The sequence below is a fragment of the Poecilia formosa genome, unplaced genomic scaffold (genome assembly GCF_000485575.1).
Source record: "Poecilia formosa unplaced genomic scaffold, Poecilia_formosa-5.1.2 Scaffold290, whole genome shotgun sequence".
Lineage (NCBI taxonomy): Eukaryota > Metazoa > Chordata > Actinopteri > Cyprinodontiformes > Poeciliidae > Poecilia > Poecilia formosa.
In genome coordinates this window covers 120,454-141,232 of record NW_006800229.1, presented here as the reverse complement: position 1 = coordinate 141,232, position 20,779 = coordinate 120,454, and the positions used below count along the sequence as shown (strand labels likewise).

The 20,779-nt window shown below is 36.6% G+C and overlaps 1 protein-coding gene across 4 annotated transcripts in view; it reads left to right on the top strand.

Annotated features, from left to right (window-relative positions):
• The window catches only part of LOC103151719 (protein diaphanous homolog 2-like), a 145,588-nt gene that overhangs the window by 7,268 nt on the left and 117,541 nt on the right, over window positions 1-20,779 (top strand). For 3 of the 4 annotated variants that reach the window (XM_016681714.1, XM_016681712.1, XM_016681713.1), the window contains exons 3-4: window positions 11,156-11,188; window positions 13,228-13,404. In XM_016681714.1, the coding sequence (XP_016537200.1) occupies window positions 11,156-11,188; window positions 13,228-13,404 (210 nt within the window). The remainder of the gene's footprint in view (window positions 1-11,155; window positions 11,189-13,227; window positions 13,405-20,779) is intronic. The other variant, XM_016681715.1, reaches the window with a different exon arrangement.

Sequence of the window (20,779 nt, the reverse complement as noted above, 5' to 3'; positions counted from 1 at the left end):
ATTCTCAGAATTTTTTATTTTTTTTTTCTCCAGTATTCTGACATGTTTTTCTTAGAATTTATTCTCAGAATTTTTAAATTTTTTTTCTTCTGTATTCTGACATGTTTTTCTTAGAATTTGGAATTTATTCTCAGAAGTTTGACAATTTTTTTCTCCTGTATTCTGACATGTTTTTCTTAGAATTTATTCTCAGAATTTTTAAATTTTTTTTCTTCTGTATTCTAACATGTTTTTCTTAGAATTTGGAATTTATTCTCAGAATTTTGACACTTTTTTTCTCAGTTCTGACTTTTTTCCACCTCAGAATTCTGACATTTCTTTTGACATTCATGCAGATTGGCATGAAGGAGCAGACAACTTTACTGACTGCGATGCGAGTTGAGCAGGAGGTGAACTAACTTTCTGAGGAACTTGTTGGATTTAAGTGATCTCTTTTTTTTTTTTTTTTACATTTTTTATGTGGTTTAGTTTTGGCTCAGTAGCCGTAATCCTCTTCCATAAATTATCTTCTTGTGATATTGAAGAGTATTTAAGGAATGTTCAAATGAGAAGCCTAAAGTTTTATCCGATTGGTTTAAAAATGTCTGTAGTTCTCTGTTGCTGAACCTACACATATTCCAAACTTTACTTAAAGTCAGGTCATACTTGTTTGTAACTTTGGACTCAACTTAACATTCTAAATGTGAAACGATAAGAAAACCTTGCGGCTAGCAAGCAAACTGATGGCTATTCAAGCTACATCTAGAACTCCAGAAAAGCATATGGGTTTCTGCTTGAATGCCTTCAAATGACTGGAAAAACGTGCTGGGGGGATGTGGCTGCAGAAATTTAACTTTGGAAGATGAGATCCATAAAAGAAGAGCAAAAACGCATCTCACTATTTGAGGGACAAAAAGGCAAATAGGAGATTTGTTACAGAAATGCAAGCTGTATTGACAAAGCTGTGCCATCAGGAGCGGTGATACAACCGTTCTGTGTTTTTATTAGTGATAAGTTGTGAACAAAAGTGCTTCAGTAAACTCGAAGCTTGTGTTTTTTTTTTTTTTAAACCCCTGTGCCCTGGACCCCTCTGCCCTGATTGATTCAGATGTGTCTCTGCTCCAACGCAGCTGACTTCAGTGATTGAATCAGCTCCTCAGCATGTCATCAAGTTCAGCAGTAAGCTGCTAATTAGCCATCAGCTAATATCAGGTGTGATGAAGCAGGTCGGCTTTAAAACATGCAGGGCAGTGGGCTCTGAGGAGCAGCTACAGAATGCTGGAACAGAAAGTTTCAGTAGGCGTCTGAGAAAAGAAAGTTAGTGCACAGAACATGAACGATTTGTTTTAGGTATTTGAAATCCTTTGAACTCCTGCATTAGTATTATATGTAGCATTAGTATTATATGTAGCATTATAGTCTAATAGAACATACAACATAGAACACATTATTAGTCCAATCAAAAGTACAAGTATATAAAAAAAGCTGATATGTTCCCCTTGTAGGGATGCATGGCCTTTTTGAACAGACATGTAGATTTGATCACATTTTCCAAAATGAAATGAGACGGAGAAGAACTTTAGTTCAGGATTTATTGAGCAATTAAATTGATGCATTCTGATTTTCAAATAAATCGGGCAAGAAATTCAAGCAGAGTAATGACAAAAAAACAAAAAAAACTTTGCATCGATCAGATGGGACAAGCAGGAATTGGTACAGTAAATCTTTCTTTTCTGCAGAAATACTCCCTTCAATTTGCCTCTCTGAAACAAAGGACAGTCTGATGTTTTAGTCAGTTTGTGCTGCTTTAAAGGGCATAAATATTTTCCTCTTCAGTTACATTCAGACTTGGAGCTCACCACAGTCATTAGCTTCTATGTCTGAACTTGAGAAATATGGAAAAAGAGGGGGGAAAAAAAAAGAAGTTTAGTTCTGTTGCTTGGAGACCTAACACACTGGCACCAGTTATAGGAAGCGCATGATTTTGCATTTCTTACTTCTTTTCAACAAGCTTAATGCTGGACGTTATGGTTGGGAGGGAGGTAAAAATACTCAAAAAACACCTATCGCTAGACATGAAGAGAAAATGCTAAAGCTTTCTGTGTAACAGAAGCGTGTTATGTTTTCTTTCCTCAGTTTTGGGTTGAATCATCCCTTAAAAAATAAATGTTTATACCACATAATCTGAGTTGAATAAAGTGTTTCTAATGGAAAGACCAATAAGCAACCACATCAAATAATAATAATAAAAAAAATCATCCCCCTACAACTACAGAATGATATTCTTCAGGATAGCACTTTTATGGATTCTACTTTTTTTTTTTTTTTTTAAGTGACCGTGACTCAGTTAGTCTTTTTGTTTGAACATTTTTTTTCCAAATGATCTCTCCTTTGTTTGTTTTTTTTATTTTGTTAAAACCCATTGAAGATGGAAAGATTATTGCATTTCACATTTCATTTTTTCAATGAAAAACCTTTTCTGGTTCAATGGTATAAAAATATACAGTATGCTCTTTAAAAAAAACACATTCTGTAAAATAAAAACAAAAGAAATCTCTGTAAACGACGCCAAAATAAACATGTCTCGTAGCGTAAAAACTAAACATAGGTCTTTGTCATTGCTCTGCGGGGGAGCTAGAAATCCATGTGAGCCACAGAGAACCTTTAAATTCTTAAGCTATTAATGATATGATTGGCACGTTTTAGAATAGTTCAGTTTTGTGCAGCAATTTAAGTTAAAAGCTTTAAACTCTGGGAACGTTCTGCTCAGTTCAGCAGCTTTATCTGATTTATCAAATATTTGGAAATCATTGTTCCCGTTTTGAAGAACAGAAAGTTAAACAGATGGCTCTTTTAAGACATACCCAGACCTGTTTCACCAAGCAAAGACTGCAGTTGAGATAAAATCAAAAATATGAAACTCATTTTTAAGTTGGAATAAAGTGAACAAGGCAGGGAGTCATCTTTAAAGCTTGGGACAGTTTTGACAGCATCACATTGTGAATCATGTTCATGTGGCATTTGAAGATATTTAGCACTTTGATTTCTGAATTTGACAGAAGCCTAAGGGAATTATTTTAAGTTTTGCTAGCATGTGGGTAGCACTAGTTCTCAGATTTCATGCTGCTCTTTCTTGCTTCACTCCTGTTTTGTCGGTCTTGTGATGCAGTTAAGACGAAGATGAAGCTTTCCATGCAGTAGTTTTGTGTTTTATTTTGTGCTGGTCGGTAAACACAAAGACAATAGTGCTAGGCCGACGTGTGAAAACCAGCAGGAAGTTGACCACATTTCAGTGCTGTAATGGCATTCAGGAAGTGGGAGACAGGAAGTGGCTCAGAATGCTTCAGTAGCACAGCAGAGGAAACCCTCAAATTCACTGGTTTAATGTAACCCTGGAATAAGCCTATAGTTTTTATAGATCACTGGGTGGGACATAAGACAGAAAGGCCATTTAATAATCTGCTGAAGATAATAGCTGTACATCAGAACAGAAATGTCTGTTTTTATGTCGCAGGAAATGAATCATACTTTCATCGTGGCTATAGTTCCACTCAGCGGTTTGATGATTAATGACTGAAGGATGTTTTGACTGAGTTGCTGCAGTCAGATGCACACCAGGATGAACGCGTTTTCCCTTCTGTCACTTATATCGAGTGCTGCAGGGGACATTTTTCCACTCCTAAAATAATTCTGTTTTTTAATAGTCATGAGCTTTACTTAAACATCTATGATCAAAAACAGCTTTCTTGATGGTTGTGGTTCGGTTTTTCCCCCCTAGTTTTGAAATTGCAGATCTGAGTCACACAGTGTGACATGCTTATGGACTAATACAGCTGCTTCTCAGTAAATTACAACATAATCAAGAAGCGACTTCTTTTCAGTTATTCAATTTGAACACATGGCGTGATATATTTAAAGCATTTATTTCTGTTTATCCTAATGATTACGACAGATCGTAACGACTCAAATACAGTCTCTCAGAGCAATAAAAATTATTTTTTTTTATTACAGAGAAATTATGCTATGGGCCTATTAACCAAGGGGAAGACTTCTGGCTTTTCAGTTGTGTGCTGGTCAGTCAAGAAGGGTAAACGACAAAATGTATAGCCATGAAAGTCTCAGAGAAACTGCAGCTGGACACGTCTGTGTCCTCACAGCACAAGGGGTGCAGCTGTCACATTCCTCATGTTAGGCTTCTGCTAAACCAGAGACGGCATCAGAAGTGTCTTGGCTACAAGAAAAAGAAAAAGGAGTGGACTGTTGCTCAGTGGTCCAAAGTCCTCTTTTTAGACTTTAGATTAAAGCAATGTTTGCATTTCATTTGAGTATCAAGATCACAGAGTCTCTAGACTCTTTAGGGAGAGTGAAGTGGCTCAGAAGTAAAGCTTTATGAAGGCGGGTGTGAGGCTTCCACAACCAGTGATGTTTTGGAGAGCCATGGCATTGCTGACTAAGGAAAGCCAGACAGAGTAATGAGGGTTTTGTTGTCATCATTGAATCTGAATCTTTGAATTGAATTCCTGAAATCAACTTTTTGATACTTTTATTTTCTTTTGAGAGAGTGAAAACTATTAAAAGTTTTAAACATGATTATTTTATTTATTTACCCAGGAAGAAATACTCATTTAGATTAAAAATCTCCTTTACAAGAGTGCCGTGGGCTATACAGCAACAATGCAAGACACTTTCCACCTTTAGACATTTTAAATACGACGTTTGATTCTAGTTAAACATATATCATAAATCCTCTCCGGCTCTTGTTCTTCAAGAGCCCTTTAAAACCAACGCCTCAGTCTTTAAAAAGTTGCTGAACTCCATGCTTGATCCATGCCGAAGGAAAACTTGTCACAGACCTTTAATAAGTAACCATGTTTTAAAATCTTGTAATGGTGATCAACTTTACTAGAACGTTAACTTTCATTGGTAATGTCACATGTATCTCAAATACCTGGGATAATCTCTAGAACCTCCTTGACTGAAACCGTTGTAATGTAGGTATATCACAGGAACCGGTCAGTCAGTTTGCAGGGTTTTACTTGTCAGTGATTTGTAAAAGTTAATTGGCAATACATTAGTTTCATCAGTCTGTCAAGTGCAAATCACTCTGTGTTTAATGTTGACCAGTTTAGAAAGACTTTTAGAAACCTCTGCTGCATTTAATGGCTCCATATCGGCTCTACTGAGAGTAACGCACCATTAGGACGTTTCTTTCATTAGAAACGAAGATGACCCGAAGGCAGTTCTGTGCTTTCTCGTTTGTCATGCAGTCGCATGGTTGGGTCATCCAGTGTGAAGTCATTCAGATTTTAGCTGCTCTGGCTTCTATATCCTTCCTCTTTTCAGAAGTTGCCATTTAAAGAAGCCGTAAACAATGTCTGTGCCTTTTCTGAACAAGACTCAGCGACCCGTAACTTTTTAAAGTATTGGCTGGTAATAAAAACTGTAGGGCAGTTGTTGTTAGTAATTTGCTGATGACTACAAAGTTTTAGACAGTATTATCTGATTTTGTGATGTTTTGTTTCTAATGGGAAAATCCTTAGGTCTCTGCTTTTTTCAGCAAATTAGTTTGATTTTTGGTGGGGTTTTTTTTTTAAACTGATTCTCTGTGACTGTTATGTTACTGTATCTGCTACTTTTTATTGTGCTCGAATATATGTATAGCCTTTCTTCATTCTTTATGTTATTCAGATCTATTTCCTGTAGATCAAACTGCTGGTATTTGTGAAGGTTGGGGACCAAAGCTGCCCAAGAAAAGCTAAAATCTATGCGTATTTTGAAACACTAATATACAATATCCATTAGACGGTCTTTTTTTTTTTTGGTTAGATTAATTGTTTCAGAATTGGCTGATCCAAATGAGGATTACATTGAAAGTAAAATGCAGCAAATGCATTTTCATTAAAAGGGACATTTTGGCATTTTTATAACCATTTACCTCTAATCCATGACAATACAATACAAATTGGCAAATAAGCAAACTGTAGACAAAACCATGCTTTGTGTCCATGAACTTAACCTTTGCATATTCAATTATTTCTTTAAATCGTTCATTGTTTAGATGAATTAGGAGATAAACACAATCACACAAATGTGAAGATATGGTGTCTGATTTAATGTTGTTGTTTTCCAGAGACTTTAGTATACAATGGCAAAAGAAACCAGGCGATGCTGGTAGATATTTATTGGACTTGCTGTATCACATTTCCTGCCTGTAGACTGAGTAAATTATTTTTCATTAGGTATCGGAGATAAAAAGCTGATCTCCAAGTTAGTCTGTCACATCTTTCTTGAGTTCTTTTGAAGACCTAAACACACCAAATGATGAGAAACTGTGTTTGACATGTTCATTTAGAGCCTGAAGACTAACTCCTTTCTAATTTGCTTTTCCAAACAGCTAATAAGAGTGAATGTTTAATAGACAGCTCTAATTCCAATTCAACAGGTTAAATCAGGGTCTGACAGTGTAAAAAGTGCAATTGAAACCAGAAAGACTCCCTTTGGCACTTACAGTTGTCTGTATTCACGCCCAAAATGTCTGATGTTTGTTCACATGTGGAGCACATTTGGAGGCTGTCATTACATGTTAACAACATTTACTAGACACTTTAATGAGTTTATTCTGATCTGATTTGGTTACACAGGGGGGACTCTGTGCAGCTTGATGCCACTCCCTCAAATTGCTCATATTAGAAGGAATACTGTTAATTTTATTTGATTACACAAAGATAATTTGGGTAATTGGAAAAAGAAGCCCTCTAATTCCTGAACTAGATTGACCTGTGGTGTATTTAGTTAAATGAGAGCTTCATGTTTCTTCTACACTTAATGGAATCAATATAGTAACTTTCCATAAATTATAGTAAATAAATTGATGCAAAGTGCCTTTTTTTCATAAACACCTACAGTAGGTGCTGTTTTGGTTAAATGCTTGAGTAAATTAAGCCCGAGACCCCTTAAATAGCAATTTACGAACTTCTCGTTTATGGTTTACAATGTTGAGATGTACTCCATTTGTGTTGCTGAGGTGAAATTAGCAGATTCTCAGGAAATATGTTGTGAAATTATAATGTTCGGTCTGTGAATAAAGTTGATCTGTTAACTGTGTAGTGACTGGCAAACCCTGACAGCTGTGGTTGCGTCAACACTTGTTACAGTGCTGTGAAGTATACCACCCACTGCAGTTTTTTGTCACACTCAAACATTTCAGAACATTAAACAGACTTTAATTCTGGACAAGACAACCAGAGTTAGTAGAAAAAAAAAGTCTTTCATGTGGTGATTTTGCTTTAGTGCCAAAAAGTTAGCTAGACCAACCAGGTCCTATAGTTGCATTACAAAATGACTATGATCGACTGCATTTTTAAAATTTCTTCTAATTTCCACTGACCACATCCAGACCCGATTTCTGCCAGACAAACAAAATAAAAAAATAAAATAAAATAAAAAACTTAAAATAGAGCCTGTTTGACAGCATGAAGTTGGCTAAATTATATCAAAAAGTAACAAATGATGATTTGAGATTAATACATTTGGGACATTACAGTGAGAGTTGTTATCCACCAGTAGGAATAAAAGAAGAATAAAGAGAAAATAATGCATGCCGATGAAGTGGCCTAGTCAAAATCCAGATTGATATGCTGTGCTATGACTGTTCCTGCTTAAAAAACACACACTATGTGTGAATCATGACTATTGAAAGGATTTTCTCCCCACTAATGTTGGATTTGTTGCTGCAAAGGGTGGGACAACCAGTTATTAGGTGCAGGGGTGTCAAACTCCAGTCCTCAAGGGCCGCTGTCCTGCAACTTTTAGATGTGCCTCTGCTGCACCACACCTGAAAAGAATAATTAGGTCATTAGCAAGGCTCAGGAGAACCAATCTACACAGGGAGGAGGTAATTAAGCCATTTCATTCCACTGTTTTTTACCTGTGGCACATCTAAACACTGCAGGACAGCGGCCCTTGAGGACTGGAGTTTGACACCCCTGGTTTAGGGGGATGGTTACTGTTTTACTTCGGCCAGATTGGCTTGAATAGTTTTTTTTTATTCTCTTTAATATGTATGCGCATTTTGTATTTACTCTGGCTATCTTCTAATATAAAACTTCGTTTGATCTGGAATATTTAACGGTGACAATAAAAAATAAAAACGGGATAAATCCGTAATGGAGCAAATTTTATTTCCAGACAATCCCTTCATATGGCTGTAGCTAATTAAAGTAAGACCTAATTTCCTTCAAGTTGTTTTACAAAGGCATCGTGGTCTCTGATTTTTATGGTGATAGTTCCAGTGAGTGAGTTAAATACACCATACAGATGCTCAAGTTAAATTAGCTGAGTGCAGGCAGCTCTGCTTTTTAAAAGCGGTGGAGTTATAGTCACTCTGAAGCAACATTTATCTTCTCTCTGTCTCAGAAGTCAGATTATTACATGCGCCACCTGGTATGAGTTTCCAATAAAACGGAGCTATTCAACGATATGTTTCACATTCAACCGCAGTTTTGCTATGGCGATATTAGAAGTTGTTTTGTGAAATATGCATACTGGTACAGTTTCGTTTGCCCCAAATTGCCTTTCAAGTTGTGGGATATTGCTTTGTGTTTTCATTTTTGAGGATCTGCACGGACCCATGATCAGATTTGATTAAGGAGGGACCCAGAGCTAATTTGATTAGATTATTTAGTGGAAATATGTGTTTGGTAATAAACATTTATTACGGTGAAAAAGTTTACTTTAATAAGCACGCAAAGCCCAGAGGACATGGAAGCTTAATTGTTAGGTGTTTAATTGCAATGTTGCGATGCTGCCAAGATAATGGGCAAGGAAAGGCCCTCAAGTCAAGGCAATTAACCAAACAGTGGTTTGATTGTTGTTAAATTGATTAGAAAATGTTTAAGTACTCTATCTGTAAATTAGCTATTGTTTCACGCAGTTTGTGACTGCCAGAGAATGCTGGGCTTAATGACACATACGCTCTGAGTTAGTAATGGGAAAAGTTGTCGCTCAGGTCAGGTTGCTGTTGTGAGTAGCGATGCAGCTTTTATTAAATGCATCTAATTGTGCCTTGGTGGAACTGATGTTTGTCTGGATTAGCGAGGCCCAGGTGGTTACCTGGCTCCCACAGGGAAGAAGGAATCATCTGGATATGATGCATGGGGAAGACGACATGTCTGATACCTGGAAGTGAAATAAAACTTCAGGGAACGTCTGAAACCTGCGCAAGATCGACGCGTTTTGTTGTGTTTAATAGCTTCATCTTCCAACTGTTGATCAGCTGTTGCAGACGAAGCCGGTGACGGATAGGGCACTTTGTGTGTCTGCACGGAGTTGCCCAGAGCGACAGCTGATGGAGACTCGCAGAGGGAGGTGCAGGTTAAAGCCAATTTGTTTCCTCGCCCCAGTATCTGTATTTTCCTGATTAGAATAGTGGAGAAATCCACGGCTGGAGGCAGGCTTTATGACCATCACAGCCCCACATCTCCTGACTCATTAGTACTTTACAGCCCAGCACCACAACATATGGCAGAGTTGTTACCGATTCCCATTTGAGGTGTGTTTCAAACGGCCGTCCCTTGCTGAGCCACAACCCTGTGGCAGCGCGCTTTCTTATTGTGTTTGAGGAGAAAATAAACATCTGTTCCAACTGAAGTTTTGGTGTAAATCTTTTCGGTCCCTGTCACCACAAAAGATGCTCTTCAGAACCACTGCGAAGAAATTCATCTTTGTGCCTTGGCCGTGTGTGCTGCTTTTTAAAAAATGTTTTATTTGTTTCACACACATCTTCGTTTAAGCAAAACTAACTTGCATGTTTCAAGTGGAAAAACCAATGTGGGTGTTGGGTGTCAGGTGGTTTTTCTTTTATTCATTTATATTTGTATGTAGGCATGGGCCATTATGAGATTTTGATGATGGAAATACCAGAATTTAACAACATTAAATAAGAAAATTTATTTAAAACATGATCAAGCTACTTTTTTTTAGTAAAAAAAAAAAAATCATTATCTGGTGCATCATGTTAAAAGCTTTGGTTTGCTTTGATAACTGGCCCATGTCTGCATATGTGGGTCTTGTGTCTCAATTGTGTATCCCTGGGAGTCATACACATTACTTTTTAATTCACTTTATTATTTAGGATTATTGAGAATCTGTGAATCATTCATTCTTTTCTTTTTCAATTGACAACCAAACATCAATAAAAAGGTTTTTAAATCAGATTCAAGAATCACCCCAAAAAACAAAAAAAAGATCTTGTTTTTCATCTTTTAAATTTTAGTTTTGGCTTAAAAAAAAAAAAAAATCTAAAATGAAAAACGGGTTACAGGAACAAATTTTATTTCAATAGGTCAATGCTTGTTTTCCCAAGACTTGGAAATTGCACTTTGTGAAAAAGTGTGTTATCAACGTCAGGTGTTATGTTACATATTTGACATGAAATGGAGCAAATACTAAATATTTTGGCTCCCAAAGCATTGAAATAGAAGTTAAAAGTCCACCATATCCTTCCTTTGAATTGCCTTGTTGCTGAAAATATGCTATATAAATAAAATTACCTTACCTTACCTTCACAAACATATAGTAAGTCAAAAGTGCTTCGAATGCACAATTTTAGCCATTATGCAGGTGAATAAATAAAAAGCAGCTTAAATGATCTCTAATTGTAAAAATCTGCAACCAAAACATTTGACAAAATTCCACATTTAACAAATGTCTTTTTCACCATATTTCACCCAGAACTCACAATCTTCTGATGCTAATTTTCGAGCACGGTAGGATGTTGATCTGCTGTAGTGTTCAGGAAATTTCTGAATTCATCATTTTTTTTCTTTTTTCTTTTTCCCCCTTTCTTCCTCCAGATGACAATTTTTTATTTTATTTTGGTTGTCAGTTAAAAATGGAAAGCAGAAAAAATATACACAGATTATTATTAGGTGCCTAATTCACATGTACAGTACTCAGAATTTGCTCACATGTCTAAAACATAAAAGGAGACACAACTCCTTGCTGTGAGTCTAAGACATTTAGCATTTGTGCTTCAAGGGGCAAATTCTGAAAAAGAAAAAAAAAAAAAAAAACTGCAGATGTGAAGACACCTAAGGTGGGACAGGTTCTGTGGGTTTGGCAGTGTTTTTATTTTCTGTTAGATATCGTTTTTCATACTGTGCCCTCCCTCCAACAGAACATACACATAAAAACACTGGCTGATGATATGGTAAGGTGCTTGGTTTCATTTTGCTGTGACTCGCTTTGTTTCACACATGTTTCACTTGTTTTTCCGTGATTGCATGAAACTTTTAATATACACCTGTGGATGGATCAAATGTGCCCAACTCCAACTAGAATAGTAAAAGCCTTTTACTATTAAACAACTACTAGTTTATTTCCTGGTAGCTGTATTATTTTCATAGTACATTACCAAGATTATTTTAAAGACTAGGTTAACAAAGCAAACTGCAGTGTTCGGTTGTTAAAATACTCTTATCGACAGATGTGGGGAAAAAAAAAAATGTGTAAAAAGGCTTAAAATTAATTTCATTTGTTGCAGTAGTATAATCCCACACACAAAATAATAGGAACATTATAACTTTGATTTGAATACTTTATTCAGTAGGGATCAAATATTAACTTTATAAAGAAGAAGAATATATCTTCCAAGTTTTTGTCAACCTACAGTATAATATTTTTGGGCTATAAATAGGACTTTCTTAAGGGCTGTTTTATTTTCTTCAACATGGAAAAAAACTGTAAGGAAACATGCCGTTCAAGTGAGTTTAGTGTGCATAAACTATCGTAAACTATACTGATTAGTCTAATTGTATCCATTATTAGACTGAAGAAGGATTTCTTCCCTCAATAAATTACCTTAAAGGATTAATTTCTTTATACACTGCTCAAAAAAATAAAGGGAACACTCAAATAACACATCTTAGATCTGAATGAATGAAATATTCTCATTGAATACTTTGTTCTGTACAAAGTTGAATGTGCTGACAACAAAATCACACAAAAATCATCAATGGAAATCAAATTTATTAACCAATGGAGGCCTGGATTTGGAGCCACACACAAAATTAAAGTGAAATGTTCCCTTTATTTTTTGAGCAGTATATTTCTCAATATCAACAAAATTTGTAAATACTGAGTTTGAGAATTATTTTGAGTCAAACTAGGATCAGTTTACTAATGATTTGACTAAATAAAAAAAAAGAACCTAAAGATGGCTTTAAAACTGAATGTGCAAATCTAACTTCAATCAACCATTTACCGCTCACTCAGGAGTTTGAAAAAAAGGGGGGTTGCAGACTAGTATTTTGAATTGTCATTACCACAATTAATAAATAAAATATTTCATATAATCTGAGCTCGAAAAATAATGTTTATCTCCCACCATACTCAGTGAAGAGGAGGTGAAAAAAAAAAAAAAAGCTCGCTGGAGAAAACCTGTAACAACAAGACGAAACTTGGCAGCATAGTGACACACATTGAGGCTCACGTTTAAATGTTTACCAGTGAGGAAACTGACTATAGTCAACAACCTCCTTGATTTCTTACTGTGACGTCGCTAGAATTTAACTGATTTATTATCCGTCAGTGTTTAACAAATACTATCAACATGCAGTACATTTGATCCATTGAGTCATACTTGATTCTCATCTCATTTGCATGACAGCCCCCACCCCTACTTACCCGTTACTAAGTAAACCTAACGATCATCCTCCCTGCATGCGTCCCATGTATGTTTTCTACTCGGAGCTAAACTTTCCCAGATTTATTAATTTAATCAACTGATGAATTCAATAAGGAATGTTTTTAATCGCACACAAATTGTATTTGATATTTTGTCCTTGACTTATTAAAATAGCATCAGTGCAAAACAGGTAATTATAACAAATGTGACGGTAAGTAAAGTCCTAAGATGTTTAATGGAGTCTTATTATATTTGGTGATATTTGAAAATTGCTTTGCATTTCTTTTCAATGTTAAGAATTACAAATTGGACAGTTTTATGTCGGGTTTTAAAGTTTTTGATTTTCCTTTCATTTTGCCACTGCATCTTTTAGCTGTCCTGACAATAGGGGTGTTTTATGTTTACAGTAAATTGTGCACAACCAAGTCCTGCGAGCAGGACATTTTCCAACTTGCTAAAGCACACAAAGCTTTTATTCCAGGCGGCCTAGACCATTTTTTTTTCTCCCATTACACAGACTGTTGTTGAAATATTTTCATTTCTCAAATGTGGTTTTCTTTCAGCGTGATCGTATAACAAGTTTCAGGAAAACTGGGACAAAGAAGGAGAAGCCTCTTATTCAGCACCCGACTGATCCCATCTCTACCCAAGCCGAACTCCCTCAGCCGCAGCCTTTCTTTGACGAGAGATCCATGAACCTCTCGGAAAAAGAAATAGTTGACCTCTTTGAGAAGATGATGGTAAGCTTTGTTTTCTTTCTTCTCCTTCGTTTAACCTAAGTTCACTCAATAATAGAATCCAATTTAGAATGCTTCATACAAACAATATGTAGAAGCTCATTTTGAAAAGATGTATTAGTGTCTTAGTATTCATGGTTCCTTGTTTTACTGCAGAGGACATTTGGTGTGTAAAACAGTTTTAATATGAACATGATTGACCTTTTTGAGTTGGCATAGCTTTTTCCGACTGCTTAGAGGCAAAAGTGAAAATATGGCCTAGAGGTCTCCCTAATGATCGATCAAGGTTAAACTGATGCTGAAAAGTATCATTGTGTGTTTCTGAAAATAGTAGATTTACATAGTCAACCCCAACCCATTTAATGTAAAATCAATATTACAGAGGATCAGAAAACTTTCAGATCTTGATTATAATCCTTGACCTTAAAGCGGCTGCCCAAACTTTTTGCCACGACGGCCAAAATTGTCTTGTTAAAAGCTCATGTAAACCACAAAAATATGTATATATTTTTTTTCAAAATAGAATTTTTTTTATTTTTTTTATTCGCTCAATAACAAAATAACCATGCAAGACTTAGGTCAGCATAACTGCCTGAGTTTTGTGATTTCTTATTATGCATGTGAGTAAAAGTTGTTGATGTTTGTGCTTTCTATTTACTATCAAACTAAGATGAATGCAGTAGCCTGGTTAATGGATGAGTAATAATTTATGTCTTACCTAACCAGCAGATGATACCACTGCAGACCCCAAATATCCAAAAACCAGCTGCCACAGAGACAGTTTCTTCCCTCAGGCTGTTAATCCAATTGACACAATGAACACCGTACAGCCAGAGCAGTTAGCTACTGTGTGTAAAACAAGATATGCATATTTGCACTATATTTTAGCATAAAAATTAGCAGTGCATATATTATTATATATACATAGTGTTGTATTATTTTTATGCTCCTCAAAGTTTGTATATATTATATTAGATGTCTATTTAAAGTCAAATTCCTTATTTATGCACATAAACTTGGCAAATTAAGCATATTCTGATAACATTTTACATATATTAAGACTTTATTTTTCTGTAAAAATGTTGGCCTAAAAAAACAAAACAAAACAAAACAAAAAATGTCAGACTACTAAATCTGCTTGCAGGTTAAATTTACCATAAAGTTTAAGAGTGCATATATTACCAAAAGGCTAAAGCTCAGATGATTGAAAAGTTCATTAAAAAATATAAATCAAAGTGTGATGCAAGTTGAGATAAATGTGGTTAAACACATGAACACAGATTAACTAACTAATTCCATTTTTCCTGTATGGTTTCCAGTTTGGGGAATTAGTCAGTGTGAGTTTCCAGGCATGCCATGATGCTATTTAGTGGGCAGGAGACATCGTCAGTGATGGAGAGAGAAGTTTTGAAAATATCCTTCACTGCATACAGATGGTTCGCCTCCACCCAGGTCTGAGCCGGCTTAATCAATTTCTGGAGTCTGTTGGTGTTGTACGCCCTCAGGCTGTTTTCCCAGTAGTCCTCGGTGTGGTAAATGGCACAGGCCAAGACAGATTCATGCAATGCTGGCAGTCCGTGTTGTTTTTTTTGTTTTTTTCCAACCCCTTCACCCAAACATCAAAAGGCAGGAGATTCCTCAGGAGGCGGGACAGAACAGTAACTCTGTTCTGTTTTTCAGAAAGCTGTATTGTATTTTCCATTCTTTTTTGCTGTCCAAAACAGAGATTGATGCATGTGTCATCAAGGAGTTAAATGACTATTAATTTGTGACTTGTGGAAGTCTGGAGCTGACCCCACAACTTTGCCCCGGATTGAGTGGAAGATAGTGGATGGATTGATGTTAAATCGGGCAAGACAGTCACATGGTCTGAAATGATCTTTTTCCCCTTAGAAACTCTTTTCTGAACATTTTTCCCTAAATAGTGAAGTCAAGCCCTTGCTTTCCTCTGTTTTTGAGAGCCTCTGACAAGTGTCTTTGTATTTTTACACATTCCTCAGAACACTGAAATGACTTTCCCCTTCTCTGCCGTCTTGTATCATTTTCATTCATTTAAAGCAAATTGTCCATAGTTATTTATTAGAAATTATTGTTGTTATATGTAAGAGATCGACAATTAATCAGTAACTGAACTCTGATCCAGAAATGCACAGTATTGTGGGGGATGTTTTCAGATTAAAGCCTTTAGCCACTCAACCCCTCACAGCCAGCTAAGCAAGGTGGGTGGCATCAACTAACCCACACTTTGGTTACCTAGCAACTCACTCACTCTAAGGTTACCACCAACAATCTGGTGAGTAACTTGATCAGTAGCAGGTTAAGGTTTTGCCAGTGTGTCACATAACTGTTTAAAAATAAACAACGTGGAGTGAACCTTGTGGATAAAACAGGAAAAGTCAAGCCTCCAGTTTGGCAATGACTCAGATATTTAAAACAACAACAACAACAAAAAAACAAGTCAATAATTATTGATGCCGTCTGTGAAACACTAATTTCAAAAGTTCATGTAATATTTGTGGCTCTAAAGTTTTATTTAGCTAGACCGGGGTCAAGAAATGTCTGGTTTAGGCTTTTATTTCTCACCACAGAAGTATTTTGCAGTATAATACCTTAAAGCTACCACAAAACTCATAGAACATATGCTACATTTATCTGAATTGGTTATGTGGAGCCTTTATACTTTTATACTTCTGGCTGGGGCCCCTTGATGAGACCCGTTTTCTCGTTATTCAAAATTACTTTTAAAAATTCATCACATAAAACATGTGCACCTAAGCAGTGTCTACATTTACACCAAACCAACCTGACGCTGCTTAACAACACCTAACCTCTGAATGCTTCCAGGAACCTGAATAACACTTCATAAAAATGGATTTCTTTTTTTCTTTTTAGTACAGCTACAAATTGCAATCATTTTGACAACTTGTTGTCAAAAGGCAAAGACTTTCTGTTTCTCTTTCGGCGTCGCAACGTCCTTGGTCCAAAAAAAATGAAATGACACCAGTGACTCCTTTTACAGCTTGTACACTTTCTTTAATACAAAGTACAATTGGACTGAGTCATGTTTTAACCTTTGACCATCACGTAATCAGTTGCTTCTCTTCCCACAATGCATGGTTGTCCTTCACGGGGTAGACTTTTGCTTGACAGTTTCTGGAAGTACAGAAAGTCCAGTTTCTGTACTTCCACCTTGAACTGTAATCCTTTTATAAACAGTTTGTTATACTTTGTTGGGTTGTTTTAAACCCAAACCACTTCAGCGCTTTTAAAGTAGTTTTTTTTTTCTTTTAGTTATTAAATCATGAATGGAAGCAAACATGCTTTTGTAACGTCCAGATGTATTTTTAATGTATTGAAGACAATTCTAGGGTTGCTACTGATGCACATTTCAAAATAGTCATACCAGTGTTTTGTTGGGTGTTTAATGATGCATCACTGACATGCTCTTTATCTGATTGTAATACAATCACCTGCTCACTTCTACATTTGATCCAGTTGTTCTGTCTGTCTGTGCCCAGCATAAAAAGAGGATCTTCTGTGCTTTTATGTATCATGAAGCTATCCATTCACTTGTCTGCCATTGTGCAGCCCCTACAATGCTGCCTCCAGAGTGTGTCATTCAGGCTGCCATCCACATTCTCTTCTTTCTTCATAGCTGTAGAAGCCTGAGTGTTGCTACTGTCAGCTCTTGTCCTCAGGCTTTCACCATCGTCTCTTTTGTGCTTCCTCGTCTCAGTGCTTGAACTCCAACCAGTAATGTCCCCAAAATTGAGTCAGGTTTTATCGTTTGGGTTGTCTGACATGCATTGCCTTGCTAAAGTGTTACAACCCCTTGAACTTTTTCACATTTTGTTGAGTTGCAGAAACAAACTTCAGTGTATTTTATTGGAAGTATTTTTTTTTATGTGATAGGCAAACCAGAAATGGGACCTCAGGAAAATGATGCATAGTTTTTCCACTTTTGTGACAAATAGAAAATAATCAAAATGGATGGCATGCATTAACTTTGATGCCCCTAAATTCGATGCTCTCCTTCCTTATTGATTGAGTTTGAGTTACAGTGAACCAGTATATTTGTGTTTAACTTGAATCCAAATTATTTGCCATTTTTTTTGTAGAGCATATTTAAATTATTTGACAGAAAATTAAGCTTAGGATTTCTACATGACACGTTATTGGCTGGTGTTTGCAAAGTAGTCGGTCCAGATGTGCCATTTATTTTTCTTTCTGCTGATTGGCTATACTTTTGAGAAAGGAGATGAAGTCTGTAGATGCTAGCTTCTGCAGTAGAGCAAAAAACCCACACTGTACATATTAATTCACATTTAGGTACATTTGATGTTTGAGTTATTACGATAGGCACTTGTAAGGTGTAAGATTGAGTTTTTGTAACTATTTCTTAATAAACTGAAGTTGGTTTCAATCAGAGAAAGAACTGGAACAATTCCACCTCATTTTTCTTAAAATACCTCTTGAAAGGCGCTCACATTCATGTGTGAATATCCAGAGGAGCTTTGGAACACAGTCAACAAGTTATGATATGCAGCCTAAGACAACTGCAGAGCTTTACGAACTCAGTTGCATATTTGCATGAGCACTGCAGTAAAACAACTCTCCAAAGACTGCAAGCGATTGCTAATCTCATTCTGCATTGAGAGTTTCAAATAGACTGCGTGCAGGGCCCATATTTTCTTACAGCAGTAATGTCTCACAGCACCAAATGCAATCATTTGACACCGTCATGTTTGTGTTACCATTGTTCTTGGGAACAAAAGGAGCTTTGGCACAAGGATTTGGATTTAACATGACTTTTTTTTTTGTTTGTTTGTTTTTATGCCATTTGTTGACAGATTTAGTATAAGTCATTTTAAATCTGGTTTTCATTTGGGCAGATTTAAAATGCTAAATATCAGACTTACTTCTCCCTCGTCCCTGGGGTCAGATGTCACTTTTGTGCATTTCTGGCCTTGTGTGCTGCAGGACTGAAATGTGAAAAGCTTTCACCCCATCTCTTTGAAGTGAGAAGCTGAATTACTCTACCTTTATTTCATAGGTTGTGTGCTCTATTGTCTATAATGCATCTGAGTGACTTGCTCTGTGTGTGTGTGTGTTGTGCTTACCTTTTCCGTATTTCTCGTACAATGCTCTCCATCGCCAGGGCCTGAGAAATGCGATCAGAGCTCAGAGTTTTCATCAGGCCTGTGTTCACTGTTTTCTTGCCCGGGCGCTCATCCCTGTCACTCACTTCACCTCTCAATTACTATGTTTGTGCTCACAGCAGCGTGACATTACACCCAGGCTTCAATTTGCTCAGTGACAGATGACACAAAAGGCATGTTTGCTGGTCTGACATTTGACAGGTCTTGACACTTGGGGTTGGGAGTTATAATTACGGTAATGCAATCGAAAAAGGGAGGGGGGGGAGGGGGTTTATTTACTTATGTACCGTCAATTCCAATCCTGCTTCCACCTATAAACTGAAAACTCTCCTGCTTTGATGTTGTACCCAGAAAATAGCTGGTGGGTAGATTTTTCTATATTTTATGCTAATAATCACCAACTTTGGTATGCATTTGTCATCTCAAATATTTTCACAGTTTTCCTTTTATGTTTCACACACTTTTTATTAACTTTACCCACATTTCACTGTTGATTGTTCTCGCATGTTTTAGCCTTGCTGTCTGCAATTGAAGGGCTGACCCTTGCCATATTAGCGAAACCTCCAGCTGTGCATTAATGACCACGATAAAATGTTTTTTTTTGTTTTTTTTTTTTTCTTCTCCCCCTCCTCTGTGGTGTGTATATCTATGCTGGAATAGCCCATAAGCCATTACTGAACAGCCATCAAAGCAAAACTGACAAAATATAGGAATAAATTCTCAGTCAGTGGTAAAGAAATGCAAATGAATACTTTATAGAGTTTTTGAAGTTAATCATTGAGAGCAGGACTGCATTCATGAAAGTGCAGAGATTTAAATTGCATCCAAATAACTTTCAATGTGCTGTCTCGGTAATTGTGTAGTGCGTAGTTATGCAATTTGTCACAGGATTTAGCTAGATATGCACAGCTTGAATTCTGAGCCTCTCATCACAATGCACAGCAGTAAATCAGCTGTTAAAAATGTCCAGTATTTTTATCGCACCGAGGAGAAAACTGTGTGGAAGAAGTGGGCTTCAATCAAAGATATTCATCTTAGGAACGGCGTAGCTCCAATCAGCTCCTAGTGAGGGTAAAGCTTTTCTCTAAACCACGAATGCATGATGTGTGACACTTCTCTATGATTGAAACAATATAATATGTGCAGTTTCATAATTATATAAAATGTAGTGTTTTGTAGGGGACCTGTAACTACAGCTAATCCCGATTCAGTCGTTTTCCTTCAAATTCTTCTTCTTGTGTGTGTTTGTAATTAAATCCTTCATAAAGGGATGAAATGTGCTCTTAATCTTATTTAATTTCAAAATGTTTTGTACCCCTTAAACTTTTTAGCATTTTGTCAGTCAATGAAGGCTGTGTTATTCGGATCTTATGACTTTTTTTTTAGAGGTACAGAAAGTGTGTGTTCAAATTCAGGAGCTGCGTCCTTTGAAGGCAGCATTTGAAGGCCGATTACGTCACCGCAAAGCGACAAAGGCTGTCCGAATTCGAAGGCTGCTGCAAATTGCGTCCTCCTTTTTCCAGGATTTGCAGGACGGGTTTGGTGTATTCATAGTAGTCCACCCTATCCCCAGAGTCGGTGGGCAGGGTGTGCTGCTAAAGGAGATTTTTGTTCTTGAAACAATGGTGAAGTTGTGTTGGTAGGTAGACTTTTGTCAATTGCATTAACATTTTTATATAGTTATGTGAAAATGTATATAATTCATTAAATTATTTATGATTAAATAAATAAAAATAAAACTCACCAGGTCTTCAAACTCCACTTTGTACAGTTTATGCTTAGTGCCGTCATGGTTGCTTGGTGACGGGGCATGCACTGAGTTAAGGTCAGAAATAAATGTAAAGATCAGACCGTCAGATTTCACAGTCGCTCACTTCCAGTCTTCATGGTCAATGGATAACTGAGTCTATGCTGATTGAGTAGACTTGGGCCTTCGAAGGTTCAGTCTCGGTGTCTTTCCACTTCACAATTATGCTACTTTGATTTGATCGGTCACATAAAACTACAGCACAACTCATTTAAGTTTGTTGTTTTGAATGCGAGAACAAATGCAATTCATTTCAAGAATTTGTGAAAACATGTTGGGATACTTATGGAAGCACAGTGACAATGTAGGACTGCAGTGCTACTGTGGCTTGTTTCAAGATGTGTGTCATTGTTAGGATGAACACTCTGGGTAATAAGTTCCTTTGTGATCCCACAGCACTTCCACTCTGCAC